This window comes from Aphelocoma coerulescens, chromosome 1 (genome assembly GCF_041296385.1).
Source record: "Aphelocoma coerulescens isolate FSJ_1873_10779 chromosome 1, UR_Acoe_1.0, whole genome shotgun sequence".
Lineage (NCBI taxonomy): Eukaryota > Metazoa > Chordata > Aves > Passeriformes > Corvidae > Aphelocoma > Aphelocoma coerulescens.
The window spans coordinates 15,995,396-16,022,570 of record NC_091013.1 but is presented as its reverse complement, the minus strand read 5'-3'; the positions used below and the strand labels follow the sequence as shown (position 1 = coordinate 16,022,570).

The window sequence follows — 27,175 nt, the reverse complement described above, 5'->3', positions numbered from 1 at the left end:
GACTTAAATTTCAGGAGAGGAAAGAAATTGCTGCCTAATTATTCATAGAACATCTAAAATCTATTCACTTTGGAGACCCTCAGGTAACTACTGTTAGTGGAGTATTCTGTACCCTTTGATGACAAAATATTGCTAAAAGCCAGTAGACTTTAAAACATGCTAAATTGCTAGATGAAATAAACTATAGTGCTTCTCTAGAGGCATAGTCTATCTATCCTATAGGAGTTATTTCGTTTGTCCAGCCATGTCACTCTTGCATTTTTTTGTCTGCTGTGATCTGAGGAGACTGATCCTGACAATCAGCAGAAAAGAAGTCTCAAGCTTGCCTTTTCAAACAACAATGTTGCAGTTTGTGCTGCCTTGAGAAATGGTTATTTTCTGATTTGTTTCTGTTTGACTGCAGAGTAAATGGTGAAAAGTTCTTAACTGTGATTCAGCTTCCTTTATTCTTGAGGGCAAGGGCAGGTAATGGTCTGTGCCTCAAAGGAGTGTTAGCCCATCCCTCAGTTGTAACCCTAGCTTGTTCTACAGTACCTCAGCCTACAGCAGCCTTTTCCCCATTTCACATTTTAGTGGAGAAAACTGTGTATTAAAGGAGTTGCAAATAAGGATGTATTCGTTCTTTGTCATAATAAAAGGGTAGGATTTTTACCTGCACTCTCACTGTTTTGCCTACAGAGCCTCAGTTTTCCAATACAGTCATAATAAAAGGGCAGGATTTTTACCTGCACAGAATATTTTAAGAGCAGATCCTTGGCTTTGAAGTACATTCTCGCCTGTGTTGCCTTGTGCACTGAGAAAAAAACCTAGGCCTTCCTTGTCATTCTGACCTAATGGGTGGGTTGGAGGAGCAGCATCCTAGAAAGGTCAAACACTGAGCCTCAGCAAATCCACAGGTAGTCACTGTGCAGGATTGGTAAGCAAATTATGAACCCCAGTGAGTAGTAGTGGTACTAGAAGAATTGTGATGTAGTCTCCTTTGCCTCTGGTGGTTCCTTGTCAGCAGTCTTATTCCAGAGGGACAGACTTTGATTTTGGGATGGTTGTTGTGAGAAGACTACAGTGTCTCATGGCACATTCTCTAAGGCAAGTGGTTCTTGAAATTTTGGTGTCCTACTTCAGCTTTCTCAGCTACCACAGAGTCCTGCCCCGGTCAGCTCAGTGAGCCTGTGGTTTCACTTGGGCTGTTGTCCAGCTAGAAATGCTTTCTCACCTTCACCTAACCAAATCACCATAAGGGTTTATAGTTCCTCTGGCCAAGTGTCCTCCCTACAAGCAAAGTAAATAATCATGAGTAATCAATGGGGAAAAGTCAAATATTTTTTCTTTAGTTTGAGGATGTTCTTTCTCTAAACATCATTAATCAGCAGCATAAGGAAGGAGTGGAGGAGACAGATTTAGGATAGGATTTGTCACCTGCAGCTCTTGGTGCTGTCTTACTCCAGAAAAAGGCAAGCCAGCTGTAATGTAAATCTCTTGAAACAGAGTTTGAGTTATTGCATTACAAGTTTTAAAAAGGAGAGAGTCAGTGAAATATGTTTTCAGTTCAATCTTTGTTCCAGTCTTTATTATTTTTACATGCTTTTTCTTTGACATGAAAAGAATTCTTCAGTCATTCTGTTCAAAACCTAAACATTGGAAAGACATTATTGAAATAATATGGGTGTACAACAATTTTTTAAAAATTCAACAAGCAAGAATTTGGGTATATAAAAAAGAGTTCTCCCCAAACCCCAACCTGTGGCTTTACTCCCAAACAGGAATTACTTACTTTATGATGCTTTCATTGCTTCCTCTCTTGTGTTTTCTAAAGAATAGTTTTCAGGAGCACTCTGTTTTCTCTCTAATTAAAATTTTTGTGTATAAATGCTGAAAAAAAAAGATTTCTTAGGATTTCTGTTCTCCCAGTGGCCAGGCCCAGTATGCCTACCCACCTATTAAGCACAATCGAGCAAGAAATGCAATGCAGGAACAGAATACAGGCATGAGCCCTAGAGAGAAGGGAAGTTAATGGTGGTTGAACTGTGAGTGGAGAAGGCTTTGCAGTCAAAAGGTTATTCTTGTATGTAAAATTTTTCAAAAAGAACAGTGTGTGCCTGGGGGCACTCAATAATTCCTCTCCTGCTGATGCCATGAAGATTTTTGCCCTTTCCTTTATACCCCTGTTATACCTTTTTACAACTTCTGTATTCCTAGTGCTTTTTTGCCTACATTCTTGGACTTGTTTGTTAAGCTAAGAGACAAAACATTTTAGAAGCTTCGTAGCCAGAGATCAGTGTGCCCCAGACCCCAAGGTCCTCTCCAGAACACATTCTGTAAACCAAGATAGAACCATCCAGGGGAGAGTTCCTTGGGGAAGGGGGCTCACTTGAGCCTCTTATTGGGGAATCTTTGATAGATATGCTAATTAGTAAAACCTATAATGCTATACCCAATGTTGGGGGGAGAGAGAGGTGTGGAGACAGAAGACGAAGACAGATATAGACTCGGTGGGGTACATCTCGATGTATATGACCTGGACGTGTACACCTAAGGATCCTTAAAATAAATACCAAGGTAAAATCCCTTTTCCCCTTCTAACCGTGTGTGACTCCTGATTTTAAGACCAGGAAAAGGCATCACTGCCTTTTCAAGCAATGATAGATACATCAGGAAATCTAGGGCAGAAACAGAGGGCTTGGGTTTTGAGGTAGTTTCCTTAATATCAACGTTTATTTTTCTGTGTTGTGAGGAAGTGGGCCATGGGAAATATGGCCAATAAGTTGAAGCAGCTCAATAAGAAGACAGTGGCAGTGCGTGACAAACATTTTCTTTTCGCTTCACAGAGCCCCTTATGGCAAGGCTGTGGATATGTGGTCTGTCGGCTGTATCCTGGGAGAGCTGAGTGACGGGCAGCCCTTGTTCCCTGGTGAGAGTGAGATTGACCAGCTCTTCACCATTCAGAAGGTGCTAGGCCCACTGCCAGCCGAGCAGATGAAGCTCTTCTACAGCAACCCGCGCTTCCATGGTTTGCGGGTAAGAGAAAGCTTTGTTCTTCTTTCATGCTTTTCTTACTTGTGTGCATTGCCACGACTGTTCTTTTCATTTGCATTGTGCATTATCTACTGGGTGTGCTTCTGTGTAAGTATAGGATATATAGATTATAAGGCATTCATAAATCAAAGTAAAATTGTGATTACACCAGAACTGAGTATTATAAATACATTTGTTTTCCTGTTAAAAGTTGTTTAAAGATTTTTCTTTCATTTCTTTGACATTTTTGGCATGGAATTTACCTCACATTGCCCTGCCAGGTTTGCACTGTAAAGTTTAGTGGCAAAGCTCTGTCTGGTCAGGTTGTGGAAAATTCAGGACTGCTGTTTTCAAGCTAGTTTGCTGGGAAAATCTGAGCTATAGATGCTACTATCATGGTAGAAGAGCTTTCTGCCTTTTGACTTATATTCCTGGGGAGTTTATGTAAGTCACGTGAGTAAAAAAGCTCTTCCTACTGACAGCATTCCTTTCAAGGGTTTGCCAGTATAGTATAATGACAGAGACTCACTGGTGTGAAGATCTACTCAAGTTGGGATATGCAATATGAAAAAATACCAGAATCAATAAATAAGTAATAACTCTGTTACTTTTAACAACACCTGGTCAGTGATTGTACTCGTGTTTTCTTGTAATTCAGTTTTGGTTGTCCTTTCTTTATTGATGAATATTGCTTGGAAAGGTGAGTTTATGATCTTGATAATATTCTGAAATCATTAGTGTAAATTATATAAAGAGACATGAAGGTTTTAGGAGCCCTGATCTGTGCTGAAGACTGAAGATTTGAGTTTTACTCTGAGAAAGAGAAAATGGGAGAATGTGGAAAGGAAGGAGTGGGGACCTAGTTGTGTTAAAATGTGTTAAAAGTTGCTATAAATTTGGTTTAGCTGATGATGATAAGAAAAGAGTAGGCTTTAAGGTATTAAGGTGTTATTTTAGGTATAACTTATTATTAACTTACTGAAGAGTTCTTGTTGAAGTTTGTAGACCCTTCAAGAGTGGAGGGTTTAAAAAAAATTATTAGACAAGCATTTCTTGCAAGGTCCTATTTGTATTTCACCCTGTTCAGAACAGTGGGCTGGATGGGGTTTTTGCATGAGAAATTTATAACCCCTTATCAGTAAAGCAATGCTTTAAATATTGTAAGCAAGATAAATTACTGCCTCTTCAACGTTATTTTGCAGCATTTCTGGTTGTGTAGTGTAATCTTGTTTGGATAAATGCTCTGTGATGTCTTAAGATGAGAATGAAGTATCTTTGTTTTATAACTTTAAAATAGAGTAATTCAAAAAGACAGCACGGACCTAATATGATTAGCACAAGGTTCAGAGTTTTGAGTCTGTTCTCATCCCGGATCAGTGGTTTATTGCTTGGCCTCAGATGTGTTTCTGCTTTCTTAGTCCTGTCTGTAAAGTCAGGATAATGGTGATGTCGACAGGGCCATATGGCTCCTCATAGAGAGTATTTTTAAAAACTGAAGTCTGAATAATGGTTTAAACTTCAAAAATACTACAAAAATTACTGGTTTGGAATATGATATTCATTAGTTAATTCATGAGAAAAAATTACCCTGTGCTGTAAAAACACCTTAAAAGTATATTTTTTGTGAATGTAGCATAGTTCTTAATAGTGAAAGATTTTCTGTTGCAGAGCAGATAGTAGGTATGCTGTGATCAAGCCAGTTATTACTTACAAGCTGGATCTGGTGCTGGATATTCACAAGATAGAAACTAGCCCATGATGTGGAGTGTGCTCAGACTTTGTGAATTTCTACATTACCCTAAGTGAATACCATATTGCAAAACAGGATCAAAAAAAGTCTCTTCAAACACTCCTGCATGGATCCAGATGCACATTTGCAAACTTTGTCTTTTCTTTTTATTCATATCCTCCATATATATGACTATAACACAGTTTTCCTCACTCCAGAGGTTTAGAGAGTATTTAGTGATCTCTCTTCAATTCTTTTGAGGAGGAAAACATCCAGGGTATGTTGAAGACATAAGAAAATAAAATAATATGGGATCAGAAATTACTGATAGGCTCATGACTTTATAGAAAAATGTGAGTGGCAATGTAGGGCTGTAAATACTTGTTTCTACCAAGAAGTTATGTGAAGAATCTGAAAAATTCCAGTGAAAAGCCACTGCTGCTTGTGCACAGCTTCAGCACATTTTCATGTTTCCTTGATCATTCTAGATATAGAAGCTTCTTTGTGATTGTCATTCTACATGAAGACACAAACATTTTACAGTTTGGTTCATGTTAAAATTGGAGGAAGCATGGAAGCCTTGGTTTACCTAAGTTACTATTTAAGATCAATATAGCAGACTTGGACTTTAAAAATTCTCACTTGTTAGTAAACCACTTCAAAATAAAGCAAAGTCAAAAGAAAAATGCAGTGACTATTTAGGAATAAAAGCATTCAAACTAATGTTCTCCCATTTTTCTTCAAAGTTCACATAATGTAATTTATGAAAAGTAATACTAGTAAAAATAATGGATGCCCCCAGCAGTGTGCACTGCTTCTCATGGTGTTGCCAGCAGCATGACCAGAGCAGTAACCCTGAAACTTAAACCTTTGAGCTTTTGCCTTTTTTTCACTAAAGACGTTTGGGAATTGTTTGTTAATGTTTAATATTTAATTAGTACTGTATTTGCACTCTCAAATTCTCTCTAAGCTATTTTTAACCTTTTATTTAATATATGTTACTTATGTTAGTTCTGAATCTATTTTAAGCCTCCTGTCAATCATGATGCCACAAAAAAAAAATTAAGTTGATAATTTCTCACCTGAGAGTGGTTTCTTGGCTGCCCTAATAATCAAGAGTAGTTTTTTTGGTTGACTAGATACTTATCAAACATCAAGAGTTACTTGTTTCATTATAATATTTTATAGTTTTCATAAACCACTAACTTATTCAGTGCTTATGATTCCCATTAATTACCTGCCCTGATTCACTGTGTTGTATTTTTTGAAACATGGTATTTATGTATTACTTTGTTTATATGATCAGTATATTTTCACTGTATTTTTTACAGTTTCCAGCAGTCAATCATCCACAGTCTTTAGAGAGAAGATACTTGGGAATTTTAAGTGGTGTATTGCTTGATCTTATGAAGGTAGGAAAATGTCTTTTATTTTCTGTCTGTAACATGTAGGAAAATATGTAAGTGACTTTTTACCTTTATTTCTTAATATAATGCATCTTAGAAGGACTTGGGAACTCCCTTTTGAGGTACTTTGATACCACCATTGTTTGTTGTAAGGCTTGGTATTTCCTAGGAATCAGGAAAATATCCCTTGCAAATGCCAGGAGAGTCTGTTCAATTTTAACTGATTTGATAAAACAATATGTAGCCCAGACAAAGCATCATCACCATCCTGTGCAGGGCTGTGCATTCACACTGACACACATGCAGAGGCACTGGCTGCTGGAGTGTGAGCTCTCAACCCATCATATTTAGATACATCCACAAAGTATTTGGGCTAACCTGAGTTGTTGGGTAAGCGTGAGGATGTGGACAGCTGTCAAAGACAAAGCTGACGCACGGCAGTTTTGGGTTTTTATCCAAACTCTTAATCTGCTTGCTGTCACCTCCATACAGTGTGTATGTTAGGTTATTCTTCAGTCTTGTTGTGGAACAAGTCAGCTAGTTACACATGGCCAAACTAGGATATGGTCCTGAGATTTCTTATGGGGAATCAGAAGAATCAGGAGAAGCTCATTCCCCTCAAAAACATTGTGCTGTGTGTTTGTGCAGTGTTCCTGGGTATGGAACACGTATTGTTGTCCTTACTGTTGTACTATAGAAACACTCCCATGGTAAGTGGCAGTACAGCCCTCACAGCAATTCATCCCCAGTAAGCTGAAGAAAGAAGTCATAGTATCCAAAATTAGGTTTAGAATCACAGAACCACCCAAGAATTAAAGGCAATATGGGACGCACATGAAGTGTGGATATGGCTAATCAACTCTGAATGAATTGTATGATCCCAAACCCATCTGCACCAGTTGTCTTGGAAAACAAAGATATCTGCTTTGGGATATACTTGGGTGTTTACTTGCTTTTAGTAGTATTGTAGCCAGAAGAAATCCGCCAAATTTACTCTACTCTTCTTCAACACAACCAGTTCAAATCTCCTTGCCTTATGAAGAAAGTCAACATAGCTTTTAGCTTGGTTTCAAGGAGTCTGCAAGATTAGATACCCCAGGGAATATAATTACTTGTTTTGGCACTATACTTTCTCCTCTATTTTCTAATTTACAGGAACTTTTTTCGTAGTTAGCTGTAGCTCAAGCTCTAGTAGCATATATTGCAGAATGGCAATTTCAAGACCAGTGTTAAGACCATTGTTACATGTAATGGGGCAGGGTTTGTTTTCATTTTATCCTAGATTTTATGTTATATCTCAGTGTCTTTTAGGTTCTTATGATGTGAATTAAAAATTTCAAAGTTGTGAAATTAAGCACTTGAATTTCAGGGAAACATAGGCTTCCAAATAATTTCATTCTTTTCATCTTTTCTGTCCATGTTTCTGCCTACAAGGTGAGAAAGGTCAGGAATTCTGTAGAGGGGATATTTTGTTTTTGACCTGCATTACTTAATTCAGGAATTGGAACCTTGTTAAACAATGAGCAGAAGCCTACAAGAAGAGAATGGAAGAGACTTGTGGTTAAGTTGCATGTTGCAAATGCTGCACATACTTTGTTGTGTGCCTGTCTCTTCTGCAGACAATGGACAGTCTGACACATGTCCACACTTGTGCTCCTCATTATCTGCATTCCCAGGGACCTCAGGTCTGATTACTAGATTACTGAACAGCCCACGCTTCAATTTATGCCAGCTGAAGAAGTGAGTTATTAATATATATCTATTTAGAGAGCATTTCTGGACTAGATTAATGAAGAGGCACCCATTTGACCTTGTTGCTTTGTTGTTGCTCCAGTCCTCCACTCTCTTTCACAAGTCAAGCTGGTTTGCAAGCATTAGGGAGTTGGGAACTGGTTTTGCATGTTATGACTTGGGAAAAAAAGACATTGAGACGCTCTTTTTATGTCACCTGTCATTCAGTTGTCTCTGCCATTCAGCACCAGACACACATTTTCTCTGAGCATCTGTTTGCTAAAGAGAATACTTACAGAACCCCTTCTTTTTTCCCCTTGGTGTTCTTCATTTGCCTTGGCTGGACTTTGGCCTTCTGAAATGGCCTAACCTTTGTGCTAATACACTTCTTTTATGGTCCACCTTTGTATCCTGTCCTTCACTTTAGTTCTCACACACTCCTGTTTTGCATTTTGTTCATTAAGAAACTCCCTGTTTAGCCAACCTCAACCTATGAAAAAATTTTTGGTCTTCTATACAGTAAGATGCTTTGTTCCTGAACTCTCAAGAAATTTTATTTAAAATCAAATGGCTGTCCTGGACATCTTTCCTTTGGTGGCAGTTTTTCAGGAGATTCTGCCCAGTAATTCCGTATATAAAATGGAATTTGCTCTCCTGAAGTTGTGGGTCCTATCTCTGATACTTATCTTCCCACCTATTCCTTCAGTCCTAACTGTAATCATGTCATGGTTGCTACAGCTCACAGTGTCTTCTCTGATCAAACTTCTCACCACTACTTTACTGTTGTTGAGCAGCAGCTCAGGTAAACTGAAGTCCTCCCTTTGGCGAATTGGCCTCTCCAGCAGCTGTACTAGGAAAGTTCCACCACTATAGTCTAGAAATCTCCTGGAACATGTACACAGGCTGGATGTCAGGATAGCTGAAGTCTGCTGTGAGGATGAGGATCTGTGACCAGGAGACTTTTTCTTCTTGTTGTAGAGAGTTTTCATCATCTTCATGCTCTTCAATGCGTTGTTGGTAACAAACTCCCACCTTAACATCCTAAATGTTGCTTTCCCTTCTAATCCTGACCTAGAAATTGTCAATGGATAAGCTTTTATTCCATGCTGACATTGATACAGTCCAGGAACTAAATTATCTGGAGTGTTACTCTTCTCCCTCTCCATCCCTTTCGAGACCAGCTGTATCCATCAGTGACCATGCCTCAGCCATGAGCCCTGTCGCACTCTTTCTCTGTGATTCCAGGCAGGTTCCCAGCCTTGTAATTCCCTATGGACTTGCAGTTCTCCTTGCTCGTCATCCAGCCTATGTAAGTTAGTGTACAGGCACTTGAGGGAAGCCTCTGGACATCTTCTCTTCTGAGGGGGAGCGTAGGAATCACATGGCCTTCTCGTGTTTGTTTGGCCTTTTGAGCCACTGTAGTGATGAGCACCAGAAAAAAAGGGGGAAAGACGAAGTTCCTCATTTGGTACAGTTTGTCACTTGAGAAGGGAAGATACTGCATACTGTGTGACCAAACTGCATAGGAGTTTGATTTGCCACTTGTTTTGTTTCCTGAGCATTTTCCATTTTGAAGTGCAGGGATCCTGTGAAGGGAAAACCAGTTTGTGGTCAAGTGGCTGAATATGGTGTTAATGTATTGTGTGTGTGTGTATGCACGTGCATAGATACTCATAGACTTCTTCTCTCTTAAACATACACAACCCTTAGGAAATAGCTATTCATTTTACTTAAAAGCCATTCAAACTTTTAACCTTGCTGACAGTCATGCATGTTTGAATATTCCAACATAAGCTTTGTATTGTTCTTTCCCTGCAAGAAACCTTTCAAACTTCCCAAAATACCCAAACTCCTGTTTTCAATTTTGTGATTAAATATTTTCTGCATGTCAGGAAGTGTCTTTGTTTAGAATCACAACAGATCTAACAGAATTACAAGGCAAGGGTTATTCTGAATGCATTGTAAACAGTTTAGAGAATTCTTTAAAAATTCTAGAATGGGTGGATTTGAACCCTATAAGCTAAACCCAGAACTCTCACATTTGTGTATTTTTAAAAATACTAACTTTAAAATATGTTTGTTTTTTTATGAGAATGTTCCCATATAGTTGGTTTGTTTCTTTGTAAAGCCTGTTTCGTTGTAGCATTTTATTACTGGTAAACTGAATATTTTTAATTCAAAGAAATGTTGTAAGGTATATCCTGAGAAGTATGTTTAAAATACATCTATTTAAAACATATATAGATATATAAAAAACATATTTTAAAAGTTTTAGATATCTTTGTATTTTAAACATACTATCATATATGTGTGCGTAACATATACATATAACACATATATGTGTTTATTTTGTTTCATGTGTAGTTTAATGCACCATTAAATTATTCTAGCAGTTACATATAATCCCAGAAACTCTGGAGATTAAAAAATTATCCCAATAACATTCTTTATTTTGTTGGGGTTTGTTTTTTGGGGGTTTTTTTTGCTAACATAAATACAGATACTAACACTTAAACTTTGGGATTTATTTTTCAAAGAACCTGCTGAAGTTAGATCCAGCAGATAGATATTTGACAGAGCAATGTTTGAACCACCCTTCATTTCAAACCCAAAGACTCTTGGATCGCTGTGGAAGTTCACCTTCACGGTCAGCTAAGAGAAAACCTTACCATGCAGACACCAACACTTTATCTAACAGGTAAATGTAGTCTTGTCACTGTTACCACTGACGTTTGCTCTGCCAGTGAGTGAGTTGTTATCATGCTCACCTGCAACATCATCTGCAAGAAAGGTGGTTGTTTGACAGCTTAGGCACACTGAGACATGTTGTATGCTGTTCTGTGTTGCCTCACTGAATAAAGGAAGCAGACACGGTATTTACAGCTACACAAGCTGAAATTTTTGCTAACTTTCTGCATCAGGCTGAGTGCTTCTTGGAAAAAAACCAAACCAAAGACAATGTTGAAGGCATTTCTGCATATAACAAAGAAAAATAATTGGCTGATCCACCTTAAAAAAATGCTAGCCTTTTTCTTGAACAATAGGAATTTTGTGGCTTGGAAGATGCCCAAGATTCCAAAGGAATGCTCTTTTCTTTGGAATGCTACCATTTCTGTTTATGTACAAATCTGTTCAAGATTTTGGTATTTAAAAGTTTAAAGTTCACACAGATTTTTAGCAGCTGAATGTCCTGAAAACTGTGCACATTGATCACATTCCAAATTGGAGGTGAACAGAATTTTGTCTGCAGTTGCAGTTATGGATAAGTCTAGTCTATTTGACCTCAAAACAGGATGTGTTTGCTCAGTGGCTCCCTTGCTGGATCCACAGAGCTTGAGAGAAGCCAATGAGTTTCAGTACCTCAGTGAACCAGGTTTACTGGTGGATAAAATACTTCAGTACAAAAAGCCTCGTGTTACTGCTCTGACAAAAGCATTCATAAAAGGTCACCCTCTGAAGTATGCAGAATATTTCAATGTTCTATATGCAGGCATTTAATCCTGGCCATGTTTTTCTTTAGCTCTTCCTGTGAGATTGAAAAAATTGCTCCTCTGTTTTAAGACTGGGGGATGATGACATTCACAATCTATACTTTTTCAAAGATAGACACCAAAAGTTTTCACTGCCCTTATAGATGCTTAGGGTAGAAGTTTTACCAGTAGACATGTGGCATCAAAAGGAAAAACCTACATCCACTGGAAACTTGTCTAAAAGGCTTGCCTAGTAAAATACTAGGTTACTCATGTCTCTTAAGTTTTTAAAGAATATACTTCCTGTTAACTAAAAAGATATTTTAAACTGGCATTAAAATTGCTAAAGTTTTAGAAACTATAATGAAATAGATGATTAGACCACTGGAAGTGGTTGCTACAAAAATCCTAGGTATAAAAATGCCTAGCATTATCCAGTTATAATTAACTAAAAGGTCAACAAAGGTATAGTGAGCACTCACTTCAACCCTCAGTAATATATCTGAGTTACATCATAGATTTGCTACAGAAATAATTTAATTGCTCATAGCCTGCCTAGGTCCATCAAGGCAAACAAGTACAGCTGCAGCACTGCTCAGTCTTGGCTAGTTTGCAGTGCCAGCCCAAGTCCAGAAGCAGAACTGGTTTATTGCCAGAAAACCCGAGAAAATAAATCCTGCTCTAAAAAATTCAGGCTCAGTGTTTGCAGAAGCAGCTCATATCTCAGTCCTGTAATACCAAAACCAGAAGAGCTGGAAAGTAGAGTGGAGGTTAAGAACACCACCAAGTAGCTTTGCACCAAATCACTGGTTGCAGAGCCTTTCAGGTGCAGCTTTGGAATGAGTTAGTGTGCCAAAAACTGGGATAGTGCCAAGTTCCACAAAAGCTGGGTTCCTGTGGTAGATCTGGTTTGGGGTTTGGTGTTACAGGGCTTACTCAGGCTCACTCCATCAGAACAATAACCTCTTTTCCCCTGGTTTCCTCTCCCCTCCCCCTCCAAACCAGGAATACATTAGATACCCTGGAGCATTGATCGTATCAGGGTTTTTTGACAGTGCTGACATATTTGATTGTTCTACCTTCCTTTGATATGCCAGGTGTATTTAAGATTTTTTCAGTTGATATACAGCTAATTTTCTTAATGTAATGCTTAACTTACTGATGTACTCACATAGTACGCACATACATGCATAAATGTGTAAATATATGTTGGAATTTCTATGATTAGGTTTGATATCTTCAGGGTTTTTGTCAGCAAAATCATTAACCAAAGCTGGGTTTGCCATCAGATTATAACCAGAAACAACAATGTATGAACGCTTGCAAATCTTTTATTTTAGTGGAGCTTCTGGTGCCTCAGTTGGCAATATTTGATCTTACTGCAGTTAAATTTTGTGGGTTTAAATGGCAACTGAAATGAGTGTACTTTTTTGAAGTTATTAATACATGAATAAGTAATCTGGTATATTAATGCTTCTTTATGCATTTTAATATAGAAATCAAGCCAGCAAAAGTTCTGCTTTGCAGTCACACCATAGATCAAACAGCAAGGATATGCAGACGCTAGGGGCTGGTGGGCCAAGAGAAGAGGGGCTTCCAGCAAATGAAAGCTTTTTAAATGGAAACCTTCCTGGACCTGCACCTAGTCCAATGCACGCAAAAAAACCAAGCAACACACCTGGATCTGGCAACAAGGATATAGCAAATAATAACATGCCACATCTTCTCAGCCCAAAGGAACCAAAGGGAAAAACAGAGTTTGATTTTAATGTGGACACCAAAAGTTCTGATGGTTCGGGCTCAAAGTACCTGAAGTCTAACACCAGATCTCAGCAGAACCGGCACTCCTTTATGGAAACTTCTCAAAGCAAAACTGGGACGCTGCAGCCCGGCGACAAGCACAGTCGCCACAGCTACATCGATACCATCCCACAGTCTTCTAAGAGTCCCTCCTATCGGACAAAGTCCAAGAGCCATGGAGTTCTGACAGACTCAAAATCTGTGGGCAACCTTTCTGAAGCCAGGGCCCAAGCTGCAGAGCCAAACACCAGTAGGTATTTTCCATCCAGCTGTATGGACTTGAATTCTCCTACCAGTCCAAGCGCTCCCCGGCACAGTGATAACAGAACTATGCTCAGTCCGTCCGCAAGGAATAACCGCAGTGAGGGTACCCTGGACACCCGAAGACCATCAACAAGACACTCCAAAACAATGGAGGAATTAAAACTGCCAGATCACATGGATGGAAGCCATTCCCACTCTCTATCTGCTCCACATGAATCTTTTTCCTATGGTCTAGGTTATACCAGTCCTTTTTCTTCACAGCAGCGCCCTCATAGACACTCTATGTATGTGAGCCGGGACAGAGTGAGGTCAAAGGGCTCAGAGGGTGGCTTAAGCATAGGGCAAGGGATGGCAGCCAGAGCAAACAGCCTGCAACTGTTATCTCCACAGGTGCAGCATAAGTCACTCACAAGGTCTGTTGGCTCATCACGAGAAGACTGTACGGAAGATTCTAATAGGGTTAGTCCAAAATATTGCCTCTTATGGAAGGTTTACCTTCCTCTTCTTAATTCATGTGGGGGCAGTGGCCTGCTTTCTGTGTTCTGTTTGTTTCTTTGAAGTTCTTTATTTGTCCTGTAAGGCATGGGGATGTTGTTGGAGGCTTTTTTTTCAGAAGGGCTGAATATTTCAAGGTACTTTTAAAAACTGGACTATGAATACCATTATCTTAAATGTGAGAACAGAAAAATTGTCTCTGAAGTTAAAAATTCATTAGTTGTTTTTAGTCCTTGGTTACATTATCTGATGTCATTTTTACTGTATCATTTTGCTTAATTATCTTTCTCATTTGTTTTTATTTAACTTTTCTTGTATGTATTTCTGTTACGAATGCTAATGTTAATTTTTGAAGCCAGTGTTTCATGGAGTTATAGCAGGACATTATTGCTGAAATACCATAATTTACAAGAGAAATATCAAAGCTTGCAAGATTTCTTCAGATTGTAGTGGCCACTGGTAAATTGACTCCTTGCAGTGGTTACTGTCAGTGGTTGTGTTCTTCTGTAAGCATTAATTAAGGAGTAGAGGACAGGCTGGTCCTGGTGTTGATTTACATTCCTTACACAACACTTCTGAATTATCTCATGTTTTACACATCAGATATGTAAAGATGACTGTGTTTTTCCTCAGAGCTTTAAATTCCTCTATTAACAAAATGGTGCAGAGACAAATACAAAAAAGGAGTGTTTGTTTCTCTATGCCTACACCTGTGATAGACTGACTTCTAAGGAGAGAACATCTAGTTCAGATTTGTTGACAAATTGAAGAAAGTCAAAGAGCTGCAAATAATATTTAAGGTCCAAAGATTATGGTTTACCCTGAGAAACTAAAATACTCTTCCTTCTTAGTAGTTCATCTAAGAAATACATGTACCTGACATAATGTGGTACAAGTACCATAAAAAGAAGAGTTTCAGGTAGTGGCTGTCTCCTCAGTCCAGTAGAGAAAAAAGATACGTTTTTTCATATGTAGACATCTCCTCCATTCAAGAATATGTGTATTCAAACATGAGAACATAACAGAAGTGCAGTGGAATAATAATTTTTAAAAAGCTACCTGGAAGGCATTACAGCAGCTCCATTTCAAACCCAGTTTTTTTCTGTGTACTTATTTTTCTGTCTCTCATTTCAGTCAAATTAAATGTTATTTATTCTTCAGGATATTATTCGGAAGGGCAATAATGTCAACATTTCAGTTTTTGATAATAAAAGCTCATGCTACATTGTAAACTTCAGTTAATTTTCTGCATTATGCAGCAGATAGTAATTTGAAGTAATTTTAATTTTATTTCCTACTATTTAGAGGCCAGTTGTTTTTATTGGATCATTCTTTGTCTTTGAAAATTGCTTGACAAATTTTTATTTTAGTTAGAAAAATCAGTGTGCATCTTAATGCTTATGGTTTTGTTCATTTTCGTTTGCTTTGGAAAGTCTATTCATTCAAGATAAAGAACTTGCCTTTATCTCTTATAGTCAGTATTTTTAAAACTTCAGCCTTCACTTAAAGCTTTTAAATCTGTATTTCAACCATTAGAAGTGTGAAAGAAAAATTACTCTTCTGAAATGGATGCTGTCTGTAAATTCACAGAGCTTTTATTTGTTTTTACCGCTTTCAGTAAAAAAATCAAAATTAAATTGTCAATCTCCTTATGCCTCATAGAGGCATTTTCACAAAGAAGTCATTCTTTGGCTACTTCCTATCCTACCTTTTTTTCCCCCTTTTCTGCTTTAGGCATTAGGAGTCAGAAAATTTCACTTCCCTCAGGATTAGTGAACTAAAAACCCATGAATAATATGTGTTCTCATAGATTCTTCACTGTTTTCATATTTATTTTTTCTGATCAGTTTTCCTGGTTTTCTTTCTCTGCTCATATTTTGTGAAGTTTCCTCATTTCCATGTTTCTAGTTTCTCATTGATTTTCTTTTTAGCTCTACCAAGTCTTTTTAAAGAAAAACATTCTTTGTTTGCCACACTTTAAATCATATTTTAAAAGAAAAGAATCAAGAAAAAACTCCCATCCAGTCTTAGTTTTAGGGCTTTTCAAGTCTCAACACAACAGGTTTTTTTAAAGGTTTTTTTTACATTTAAACTAAATGTACACAAAAAGGGTTAAGCAGGAGAAAATCAAATACAATTTGCCAGTACTGTCTCATGTTTGAAATTTAACTGCTGATTATAAGAGGTATCTAATACAAGTAGTAATTTAATCAAATGCTTTAGCATCTGGTAAATTTTAGAAGAATCCAACTGGGATTTGAAGTACTGTTTTAGCTGCAGTTATGGTCTTTGTTTCACAGTTTGTTTTCTCTGAGACAGTGAGACCAGATCTTCATCCAGGAAAGGCAAAGTAGATTTTGCAAATCACTCATGCGGTGAATTGAAATCCCAGTTTTTAATTTTGCTAGGTTTTTTTGTGGCTTTGGTTTTTAACCTTTGTCCTTCTTGAACATTCTAGATTTCAATTCATACAGGGGTATGAATTCAGTAGAATTTCAGTAGTTTCCTGTGGGGTCTTGTAGAGAGCATTAAATTTCATGTGCTCAGTCCATACTGGGGGAAAAATTGCAGCTTCTGATTAATTTAAGAGAGTGGGGTTGTGTCATGTTTGGTGGCAAATTATGTAGATAAGGATGTTTTTAAGGGCTCACCTAAACTTTTACTCCAAGTACTTCCAGGAAGTACTGTTTTCAGGAAAATAGAATAAATTAGAGGTAATTATATGCTTTTTGCTATCCTGTCTGACTGAAGTACTTTGCCTATAGATTTCTTAGTTCAGAGACTTTCTCTTATTTTGCATACAGTAGATTTTGAGACTGTTGGTACCTCTAGGTAATGATGTTAAGAGATAAGAGATGATAAGAGATCATAGTCCTTTGGTGTTGCAATTATCACAAATGAGATGCATTTCCTGCCTGCTTTTTAAAGTTTGCCAGTAGCAAAGTGACCAGATTCCATCAGAAATTAATTTAACAAGCCTCCAGTAAAAGATTCCTCCAGAGATGTTACAGCTGGATTTCATTCACGTTGAAAATCTGAGGGCCTGAATCAGACTCAAGTCTTTAAAATTACAACTTAGAGGCAAAATTTTGTTAATGCCATTCTTGTCATTTTGGAAAGAAGTAAGCAAGCAGCACAACCAAGTAATTATTGATCATGTAGACTGTGATTTGATACTGACAGTTATTAATAATATGAAAGGAAAATTGTATGCTGAATTTTGGAGTTTTCTTGCTTATGCATGTTGGTTAAAAACTGCAAATCAGTTTGCAGTCTTTCATTTTAAATAGTTTATTGTTCTTTTGTTTAGGGTGGAGCATATCATGATCCACACACAGAAGATGGAGCATCTACTAAGGAAAATCGAATTCTGTATAATGACCCTGTTCCGAGAAGAGTTGGCAGCTTTTACAGAGGTAATTTCGTGGTGGATCTTTCAAATTCAATCAAGAATTTTAGCTTTGAATATAAACTAAGTAGTAGAAATGGATACAGAGAATTAACATGAACAGCTACAACATTTTTTTGGAAAAAGTATCATTACTCCACTTTCAGAGGTTGAGTTTACCAGCTAGACTGTTTGCAGAACCTGCATTGGTACCATATTGTTTATTTGTAAATGATAGCTCACTTTAATTGAGAAGTATCTCCACTGCACTACCTTGTACAGCAGGGTATCATTTACCAGGGCGAAATTAACAAAATAAACTAATATTACCAAAGTAAGCAGTCAATTAATATTTTTAATTTTTATTTTCAATTCATGTAAAGACTCTATCTAAACGCCCATGCACTTGTAGCACATTGGCATACTGATCTGTTTCAGGTACTGTGTTGCATGGAAGTGTAATGCTAGCTTTTCATGGCTTGAAACCTGTGGCATTTCTTTTGTTAAGATTTACTAAAGATCATCATTTCCTACAAGCAAGAGCACACTTACATAATTCCAGTTCAGAATAAAGAATAAAACATGTCTGTGTATGGACACACACTAATAGACACTGTTCTGTAATGGCACACAAAAGATGATGATTTCTGAGCAGCTGTCTCATGGCTAAACCTGGGTAGTTGTTTTGAAAAAGATGACAAGAGGCTAATTACTGTCCTGCAAGTGTTAGGAGGCTTGTGGGGCTCCCCTGAACCTTAAGAAGTCCCAGTCAGCTGAAATTCAATTATGAGTCACCTAATAACCTTAAGTGGAGTCACAAATCTCCCTCTGATCCTCTCAGGTTGGTCGTTTGGCTGATGACCTGATTTAGACACGTTAAAATCTGACAATCCTTGCAAGCGTCCCACTGCAATATTAAAACCTGGGAGCAGAATTGGAGCTTGCACTGTTTTGAGTGATGCTTTTGAATGTAAGTTTTTGTTGCAAACACAACAGAGAATCCTTAAGAATCGTCAATCCTGAATTGCTTTCATTCATCCCTAAAAAGCTCCTAAAATTGGGCGTGGATTATCCTTCTTTTTTATACATAGTGAAACAAAAGTTCCAAAGAAGAATGACTTTGTGTAAGTCATGTGCTACAGAAACTGTAGGTCTGGGATTTATTCAGTTCCTTACTATGAACTAGAGGGTTTTTCCTCTTCACCTGTATCTGTCAAGCAAATATATTTTAGATGGACTTAGTTATTGCTTTGGGAAGATGATACTATATTTAAAATAATACATTGATAATAGTATATGCAAAACTGGTGATAATAGTATATGCAAGTTACTGTGAAAAAGGTAAATTCTTACTTGTATCATTTTTAACCTTTGTATTAAATCAGTATTTATTAGCATATACTTTTGTACTACAGCTTGAACAAAAACTTAAAGATTCTGTTTTATAGATTGTGTAATGTGATGCTGCATTAATGTTCCAGCTGACCAAGGGTCTGGTCCATTTTTAATCCAGTGCAGGTATTTCTAGTGATATTCATAATTCTAATAAATTTACATTCCAAGTCTGTATGTAGTTGTGTGTTTTCAAAGCCACAGTATGTCTGTTTGAAAAATACATCATATCCAATTTTGATATTTTAATTTTTAGTGCATAATCTCCTAGTAACATTGAAAATCCAATTTTTTTTTTTTTCCAAAATGGGTACTACTTTTTTTAAGGTCTAAAGTGAAGACAAAGTGTAAACTATAGTATTTAATGTCTTTAATGTCAGTATTCCAACCTCTTATTCTCTTTCCTGTTTTTAAATATCAATCACACTTACAGCTCCCTACAAATAGAAGTGTTCTCAAATCTAATAACAACTTAGCCGAGTTCTGATGGTGGTCTCAGTTTACAACCAATATAACCCCGCAAGGATCACAAAATGTCGGCTTTTTTTTCAATTGTACACAAAGTCTTCACTCTCTTGTTCCTGTAAGAGGTAGAGAGGAAGCAGAGAAGCAGGAGCTGGGATTTTTGGCAGAGCTCAGTGGCCATTGTTTGCTGTTTCTCTGTTCAGTTCCATCTCCGCGTCCAGAGAGTACCTACATAGAAAACAATGTGTCAAACAGAGCCTCGGTGTTACCAGCAGACAGCACCACGGTGACAAACCACTCCAAGAGACAAACCACCTTTGATACCTGGTGAGTTGTAATTTGCACACACATGTAGAGAATGGCCAGAAAAAAAAGTGGTTTTAAGAGGAGGAAAAAAACCTCACGCTTTTCTTGAGATTTGCAATTGTCCATGTGCTTAGTTGCTTCCTTCAACTATACTGGCATAGCATGGCATGTTTTCTATCCCCTTTTGAGCAGCAAGAAATACTTCATTGCACCCATAACATGAATGCATTAAAGTTTATATACTTTTGTCCAGTCCTTCACAATTTTTTCCCCGCTATTAGTCTTCAGTTAAAGGTAGTACAGAGTGCTTGTGTGTGTGTAGTATGTATAGCAGTTTGTGGATTACAGAAGCATGGATTGTCAGACAAGTGGAAAAAATATCAAAATGCATGTTTACATATATAAAATAGGACTACATTAATGAAGAATATTTTCACCCTACAATGGGGACCGCTGCTCTTTTTGTTTACACACAGAAGGAAATGAATACATTCTATGGGAAAATGGACTAAGCAACATCTTAATGGTGTATATTGATTTTAAAAGATTAAAAGCATCACATGGCTCCATTACATAACATAGAGTACTTAACTTTAATTATGCTAGTAAAATGACAGCATATACATAGCTTTGCAGGACTTAAAGGGAATTACCTTAATTTTGTTTCTCTGAGAGCTTTTTGGCTCTAAAATACTCTTATACTTTGTTAAATCACAGCAAAGCACATTGAATAAAAATAAGCAGATGGAGCTTCAAAGGATTGGTGGGAGGAATGGACTGCATACATTTGCATGGTTCAACTATGCTTTGTACCACTGTTTGAAACACTTCTCTCTGAAAGGGCCATAAGGTCATGAAATCTAAAGAAGTGTTTCAGTGGTTTGTTGCCTTCCTGTGTTTTCACATAAATAGCCAGTGAATTATGTGCTTAAAAGAGAAAGGGGGGTGGTGGGTGGTGGATAGTTGGTATTTCAGCTTGTGTTCAGGTTTTATACCTATGTCAGTAATAGAAGATGTTTACTCCAGAACCCTTCTCACCTGCTCTGATTCACTAGAGTCTGCTTCCTGTCCTTCAGTAGCTCCACCTACATCCATTTTCTGGAAGTTAGCTGAGGAAACCGGTCATTTATGTAAAAAGGTGGTACTTATGTTGTGGCTTATGTGGCTAAATAAGGTATTTATTCCTACTGTTGAACCCTTTTACGTATTTTGTTTTCCTTCATATCTGGATCTTTCTATCTTGCATATAACATAAGACAACTGGAATCTTGTTCTGCTTTATATATCATTCAGCAATATGTTGTCTTGACTGCAAAGAAACATGTAATGTTATTTTAACTCTGAACTTTAAAAATCTCATATGTTATTAGAGCTGGTTGGGAATTTTTTTTATGAAGTATGCTTTTTGTTTATAATGCCAAATTACCAAACCCAGAACTTTTCGAAGGAACTGGCTGATATCCACTAACCTTTTTTTGTGAAGATTCTTCAGCTCCAGGATGGAATTGCCAGTCAAAACCAGAGATACTCTCAAAATAACAAATATTTTGGAGGCAGCATTATTTTTTAGAATGTGAACTTGAGTGCAGGGTCTTTGTTATTTAAACCAGGGGCTTGAACTAAGATCTTAGATCAAACAAGTGAATGCCCGAAACCAGAAGTTAGAGGTTATTCTGGAGCACATTGTCTGGTTCCCTCAGTACATTCTCTTGAAGCTGTTTCATCTTGTTAAAACAGTGAAAGGACCACAGAGGTGCTGAATATGGCCTAGTGAGAAAGGCCCTTCACTAACTTTGAGACATTTACATTTAAGTCCTTGCTCCAAATAATGTACTCAAGTATTTTCACAAAGTGGAACAGCTCCTTTGAGAGAAGAACCCACAGAAGAATAAGCATTTCTTCTTATGAAATGGAAGGAATAGCAGTACCTGCAACACCAAGTTACTGCTATTTTGGCATATGCTTATCTTTCTCTTTTCTTTTCCTACTCCCTATTTTCCCAAAATGTTTCCTGCCCAGCTCTACATGCTAACTCTGTTCAAGTTGTCCTGGCAATGGTCTAATGTTGTTGCAAAATTGTTCTGTGCATAAGTGCAGCTTAATCAGATTCCTGAGTGGTGAAGAGTGTATGTTCCTCTACTTAATTTTCTGTATAGAAGTTGTGTAAATGCTTATGAAAATGTTGAAAGCTCTAATGGAATGTGATTCTGCTTACATCAATTTTATGATGAAGTAAATATTTGATGTTTGACTGACATACCTAACTGGTACATGACAATTCATCTCTAATTATGAGTGACATGTATTCCACCTGGACTTGCCACTACTGTAAAATATCGCTTCTCATACTATTGCTCTGTGTTGCCTTTCTTCTGTCAAAGATTCTGTGAATGTTTGCTAGACTGAATTGTCACAGATGTTCCCTTGTCTTTGTGTGCATTTTTTCGCTCTGTCCCCACTGTCCTGCCTTTTAAAATAAAGATGTTATAAACTTGACTTTTGTCATCAGATTTTACTCTTAAATTACTAGGTCATTTCTGAACTTCAGACAACTTGATTTGAAAAAAGGCAAATTTTTCATCCTTTCAGAAAACATTTTCTTTGCTAGAGTTTAATTTCCTGTAAATGACCTTAAACTTGCTCAATTTTTTCTTATTGATACAAGAATAGATGCTTTATTCTTTTTTACTCATACAGGCTTTGTCCTGTGCTGGGCAAAATCAGTAGGTATAGTCAAGATACTTAATTGTGTTCTGCCAGTGTGCCAGAACGTTGGCCTGAATTATCTTTACCATTGTCATAGTTCTAAACATCTCTTTAGAATAATTTAGAATAAATTCCAACATGCAGTACTGTATCTCACATCATACTGGAAATGTTTGCATTGACTGCTTACAAGCTATTTGGGGGCTTCTGGAAGGCATTTTTGTCTGGATCTTTAATGTCCATACCAATGTAGTAATGCTATGACAAGCAGCTTTTCATATCTTCTCTAGCTTATTTCATACATTTCTGCAAAATAATAAAAAATAGGAGCTATACATATAATATTATTATTATTATATGTATATAATATATGTAAACACAAAATATCTGTCATTCAAGAAAAGAACAAAAAAACCCTCACTTTTATGAGAGTAAAAGGCTTAAAACTTTATCCACTGTTAAGTTTCAAGGCTCCAGAACAATACAATATTTTGAAAACAGGACGTGACTATTATATTGCTGTGTCAGTATCAGTGTAACATTATAGTCACACTGTTCCTTAAAGTAAAAGGTTACCAACATCTGGGCAAGTTAGTTTAGAGCATGTTCAGCTGTGTGTGCAGTATGACTGTTGCTACATTTTAATACTTTCCAGTTCTTTAATGGAATTTGTAAAAAAAAAATCAGGAAATTGCAAATTCTGAATGGTATTCTGTATATGAGATAAGAGATCTGGGGTTTATTCCACTTAATAAATGCTCCTTTTCCACATGAAAAATAAAAAACTTGCACCTCCAAACAGTTTGGATTTGATTTTTGATTTTTAAGCTTTTAATGCCAGACTTTTAGACCAAGTTTTACTGGGGGCTTCAGCTTTTGGGATTAAGATTCTTATCTTGAACTATCTATTTGAATGGCTTCAATAGTTCCTGACATTTTCTTGCTTTTGCTAAATGGTAACTGTGTAACTGCCCCTTAAGTGTCTTACTTTGAGCAAAACTAAAAGCTAACTTGGAGAATTAGTGTTTTGTCCATTTATCTTCCAAAGAAAAGTTCAGCTATTTCAGTAACTCCTTCATTAGACAAAATCCTTACTCATGTAACTGTGATTGGATCAGTAAAGGGAGTAGTACATTGGCAGTCAGAGGGTTTCCAAGCCAGGCTGCCTGCTGAGATTAGGGTTGCTGAAGAATAACTAAAACAAGCATGAGGAATTGCCTCCCAGAAAGAGCTGTCTGCAGTATGAATCTCTCTATGGCAGCATGAATGCAACATGCTTCCAATTTATTCTTTTTAGTTAATGTGAAAGCACATCAGCTTGCTTGCCACATGCATGTTTGCTGCTACACCTCATTGCACCTGCATGAAGCTGGATACCTTTCCTCCCAGGGGCAATAAATAAGAGTGATTATCACAGAATTTCTGTTTGTACTTACGCCTTTTCCAAGTGTTTCAGGCCAGAATAACCAATGTGTTCTACATTATATGTCCTAAGCATGCAAAAGGTACTCAGAGATAAAATAACAAAGCACAGCACATTTTGCCTTTCGTTTCTGCTTGAGAACGAGCTCTCTTGAGTGGGGGCTCTTCTCTAGGGCTACTCTTACTTGCTACTAAGACAGACAGCACAATAGATTCTGGTGGAATTCTTTGCTTTCAAGAGCTGAAGCTTTATGCACAGTACCAAGATCCTTGCAGTATGTTGTAACATTTTAGTGCTGCATGACTCTACCTTGCAGATTTTTTTTCTGACAATCCTAATTTTTTCCTGTACTGTCCATTATCTGAAAATCATCTTTTGGGATGCCTAAAATATCCCAGTGTTTCATCATCGATCAAAATGTTCTGCTCTATTTTTACTCAGTACAAAATCCTGGTGTTGAAGCTTCCTGCTATAATGCTATATATGTTCACTCTCTTCACATAATGAGCATGTGTTTTGAAGCAGTTGCTTTTCAAGGTCAATGCTTTTTCAGACAACTGTACTGCAATATGAGTCATAGGAGTTAATGATAAACCATTCAGTATAAAACCACTGGCTTTTGGGTAAGCAGCAATTGAAAATGAGCAGTTCTCAGCCCCTTATTTTCCTATTCTCTCTGTAGTCATAAAGAGGAAATGATGGTGCAGGATTTCATTTCTCTCCTCTCTACTCAGCTGCTGTGGAGAGCAGTTTTCTCATCCAGGTTCACTGGGCCGAAGAAAAGAATCACACTCAAGTGAATCTCTGTCTAAAAGTATGGCAAAAATTGTTCCAAGCTTCACTCTGAAGATTAACTTCACTTTTTAAAATATAGCATCTCCATTTTGGAATAGAAAAGCAAGACATTGAAAAATTTTAAAGTAGTGTAAATTAACTTCCTGGGGACTTGCTTATGATCTGACACTGGTTCCTTAGTGGATAACAGTCATCGGGTTGGTAATTTGCATTGGGGCTATGGGTTGGGATATGTTTGCAGATGTGGATGCACAGGAGCTCCTTTGGGGAAAGGCTCAGAAGATTCTTAGCCCCATTTACATGACTTTCTGAGTACAAGCAGGATACTTGGGGTGCATGCTTTCTTCCAACTTTTTTAACAAATCAAGTAAAAATCATTTAGTAAATAATTCAGCAGGTGTTCTGTCTGTGTTAAGTCAGACTCCCGAGTTCACTGAATCTAAAGCTATCAGTAGTCTTTACTCTGGCTTTCTCCTTGGTGCTTTAAGTGACTTGTACGAGTACCTTACAGCTTTTACACTACTTACAGTAGTACCAAATACAGGGACGTGACAGCAACAGGAATCCTTAGCAATCCACTGTATTTAACATACATGTTATAAATACAATAATTACATTAAACGAGAGATTTTTTCCTGTAGTAGTGTTGTAATGACCACATTAAATATATGTTGTCATGCACCTGAATGTATTTTCTGCATCTAGATATAAGTTTCCCAAAATCTAAATTAGGAAAATTTCTACCATACTTCCTGCCTATGAATCTTTTTGCTAAGACCATTCTCTTAATGAACAGTTGGACTTTTATTACAGGATTTAAACACTGCCTGCATTTATACTTAGAACCAGGTAATATTTTGAGCTTGAGGTGGTTTTATGTAGAAACTGAGGAACTGATACTACCTACCAGAGTGAAGATGATTTTATCAATAAGGAGGGTGACTCCAATGATTTCTACGCCAATTATGTTTTTCACATTTGCTTGGGGGAAAAAGTCAGCTTGGCATGTAGTAGCAGCTGAATCACCAGCTGATAGCACAGCGTTTAAAGCCAGAATTAGAAGCCAGCAACAACGATAGCAGACAGTTAAATGTTGCTACATTACAGACACTCCAAGAAAAGCTGCTCCTGTTTGTCATACAGAGCCCTTAAAACAGTGGCTTTCCTTTAGGTTTTCCATCAAGACAATGGGATAATTCCTTTTTTGTTTTCATGCAATTTAAGCATGAAAAAGGACTATTAAATCACCCAGTATGGCTTTCTGTATGTTAGTTGCTATTAAATGTTGTCCATTCTCTGGGATGCAGGCCCAGAGGCAGACCTGTCTGATGTGTGTCTTCCAGATGAGTATTAGGTCCTGATTTGAAATGTCAAAGATGGGAAATCCACTTCACTAAGGCGTTTGTTCTGGCAGTTAATGATGTTATTGTGAAAATCAGTGCCTTATTTCTAATTTGACTTCTCAGGCTTCATCATCCACCCACTTGTTATATCTTTGCCCATTAGTTTAAAGATTTTTCTAGTAATTTCTTCCTGGATAAATAGCTGTGCATCACGATCAAGGAAACGAAGTATTTGGGCTGGTTTGGCTGTGTTTTTAAACACACTAAAGAGATTGAAATCTCTGAAATTATTTCTGTAATGCTTTCCTGCAGCATTTTCAATTTTCAAGCTATTTTGAAGAGCACTAGAACTGTATTCAGTTATGTCTCACCACTGTCCTTGTAAACCATCTTTTTACCACGTATAAGTACTTTACCTGCATGGTTTACTGTGTATATTGATAGTAACATGTTATTTATCAGCTGTAGTTGCTTCAGATGTGTAAGTTAAAAGACGGAAATTCAGTCTTCAGGCAAGTCACCTGTTCCATTTTTGGGTCACCTCCTTTTGCCAGCACTGTCTCAGCCACGCATAGCAAACTAACTGAAGGTTTTAAGTTGAAATGGACAACAGTAGATCCCCAGCTTCCCCGATGGTAAATTGGGAACCATGCCAGCAAAGTTCAATGCAAAGTGGTTCTCTCTGGCCAACTTTGCAGCTCCTGCTTCTCCGGCAAGCAATGGATAAACTGGACCTGTTCTTTTGTACCTCCTCGCCATTTGTATGTTCTCTCAGATATGCTTTTCATTTTTCTAAAAGACCTCGTGTGTGATATTTTGGTTTGAATATTAAATTCTGGCTTAAAAGAACACATGCATGCTTTCCTTTTCCCTAAATAACAATTCATTGGTTTAAACTAATCATTTTACCCTAACACTATGTACGTCCTATCCCTGTTAATAAGACTATCTGGTATTTGTGTAGTAACCCTGGAACCAATGAATGCTAAAACGTTAAGTATCTTTTTACTTTAATCAATAATTTGCATTCTTTGGCATCAGATCTCAGCATTGCACAGAATTTACAAAGTAATACCATAATAAAATTTCTCTTACAATACCTTATTTCATATTTAGGAAAAGTCCTGAAAACCTTAACAGTCACTCAGAACAGCTCAAGGAGAAAGAAAAGCAAGGTTTTTTCAGGGCAATAAAAAAGAAAAAGAAGAAATCTCAAAATGTAAGTATGCAGCATTTCTAATAAAAGAATTTGTTTATTCATTTTGAATTATACCACTTTAATATTCTAGATTAGTACAGTACCTTTGTATTATTTATGACTCTGTGTATGTATATACTTGTTCTTTTATTTTCTCTCTTCACTATATGAAAGTCAAATTCTTCTCCTGTTCAGGGTTGATTTTTCTGCCTTTTCAAGTACTTCACTTACTAGTCCTGGGCACCTTTGTTT

At 37.2% G+C, this 27,175-nt stretch overlaps 1 protein-coding gene across 8 annotated transcripts in view; it reads left to right on the top strand.

Annotated features, from left to right (window-relative positions):
• Positions 1-27,175, top strand: part of CDKL5 (cyclin dependent kinase like 5) — a 134,444-nt gene that overhangs the window by 93,485 nt on the left and 13,784 nt on the right. For 7 of the 8 annotated variants that reach the window (XM_069002741.1, XM_069002749.1, XM_069002775.1 and 4 more), the window contains 7 exons: positions 2,826-3,015; positions 6,073-6,153; positions 10,416-10,576; positions 12,845-13,871; positions 17,218-17,323; positions 19,356-19,479; positions 26,842-26,944. In XM_069002741.1, the coding sequence (XP_068858842.1) occupies positions 2,826-3,015; positions 6,073-6,153; positions 10,416-10,576; positions 12,845-13,871; positions 17,218-17,323; positions 19,356-19,479; positions 26,842-26,944 (1,792 nt within the window). The other variant, XM_069002794.1, reaches the window with a different exon arrangement.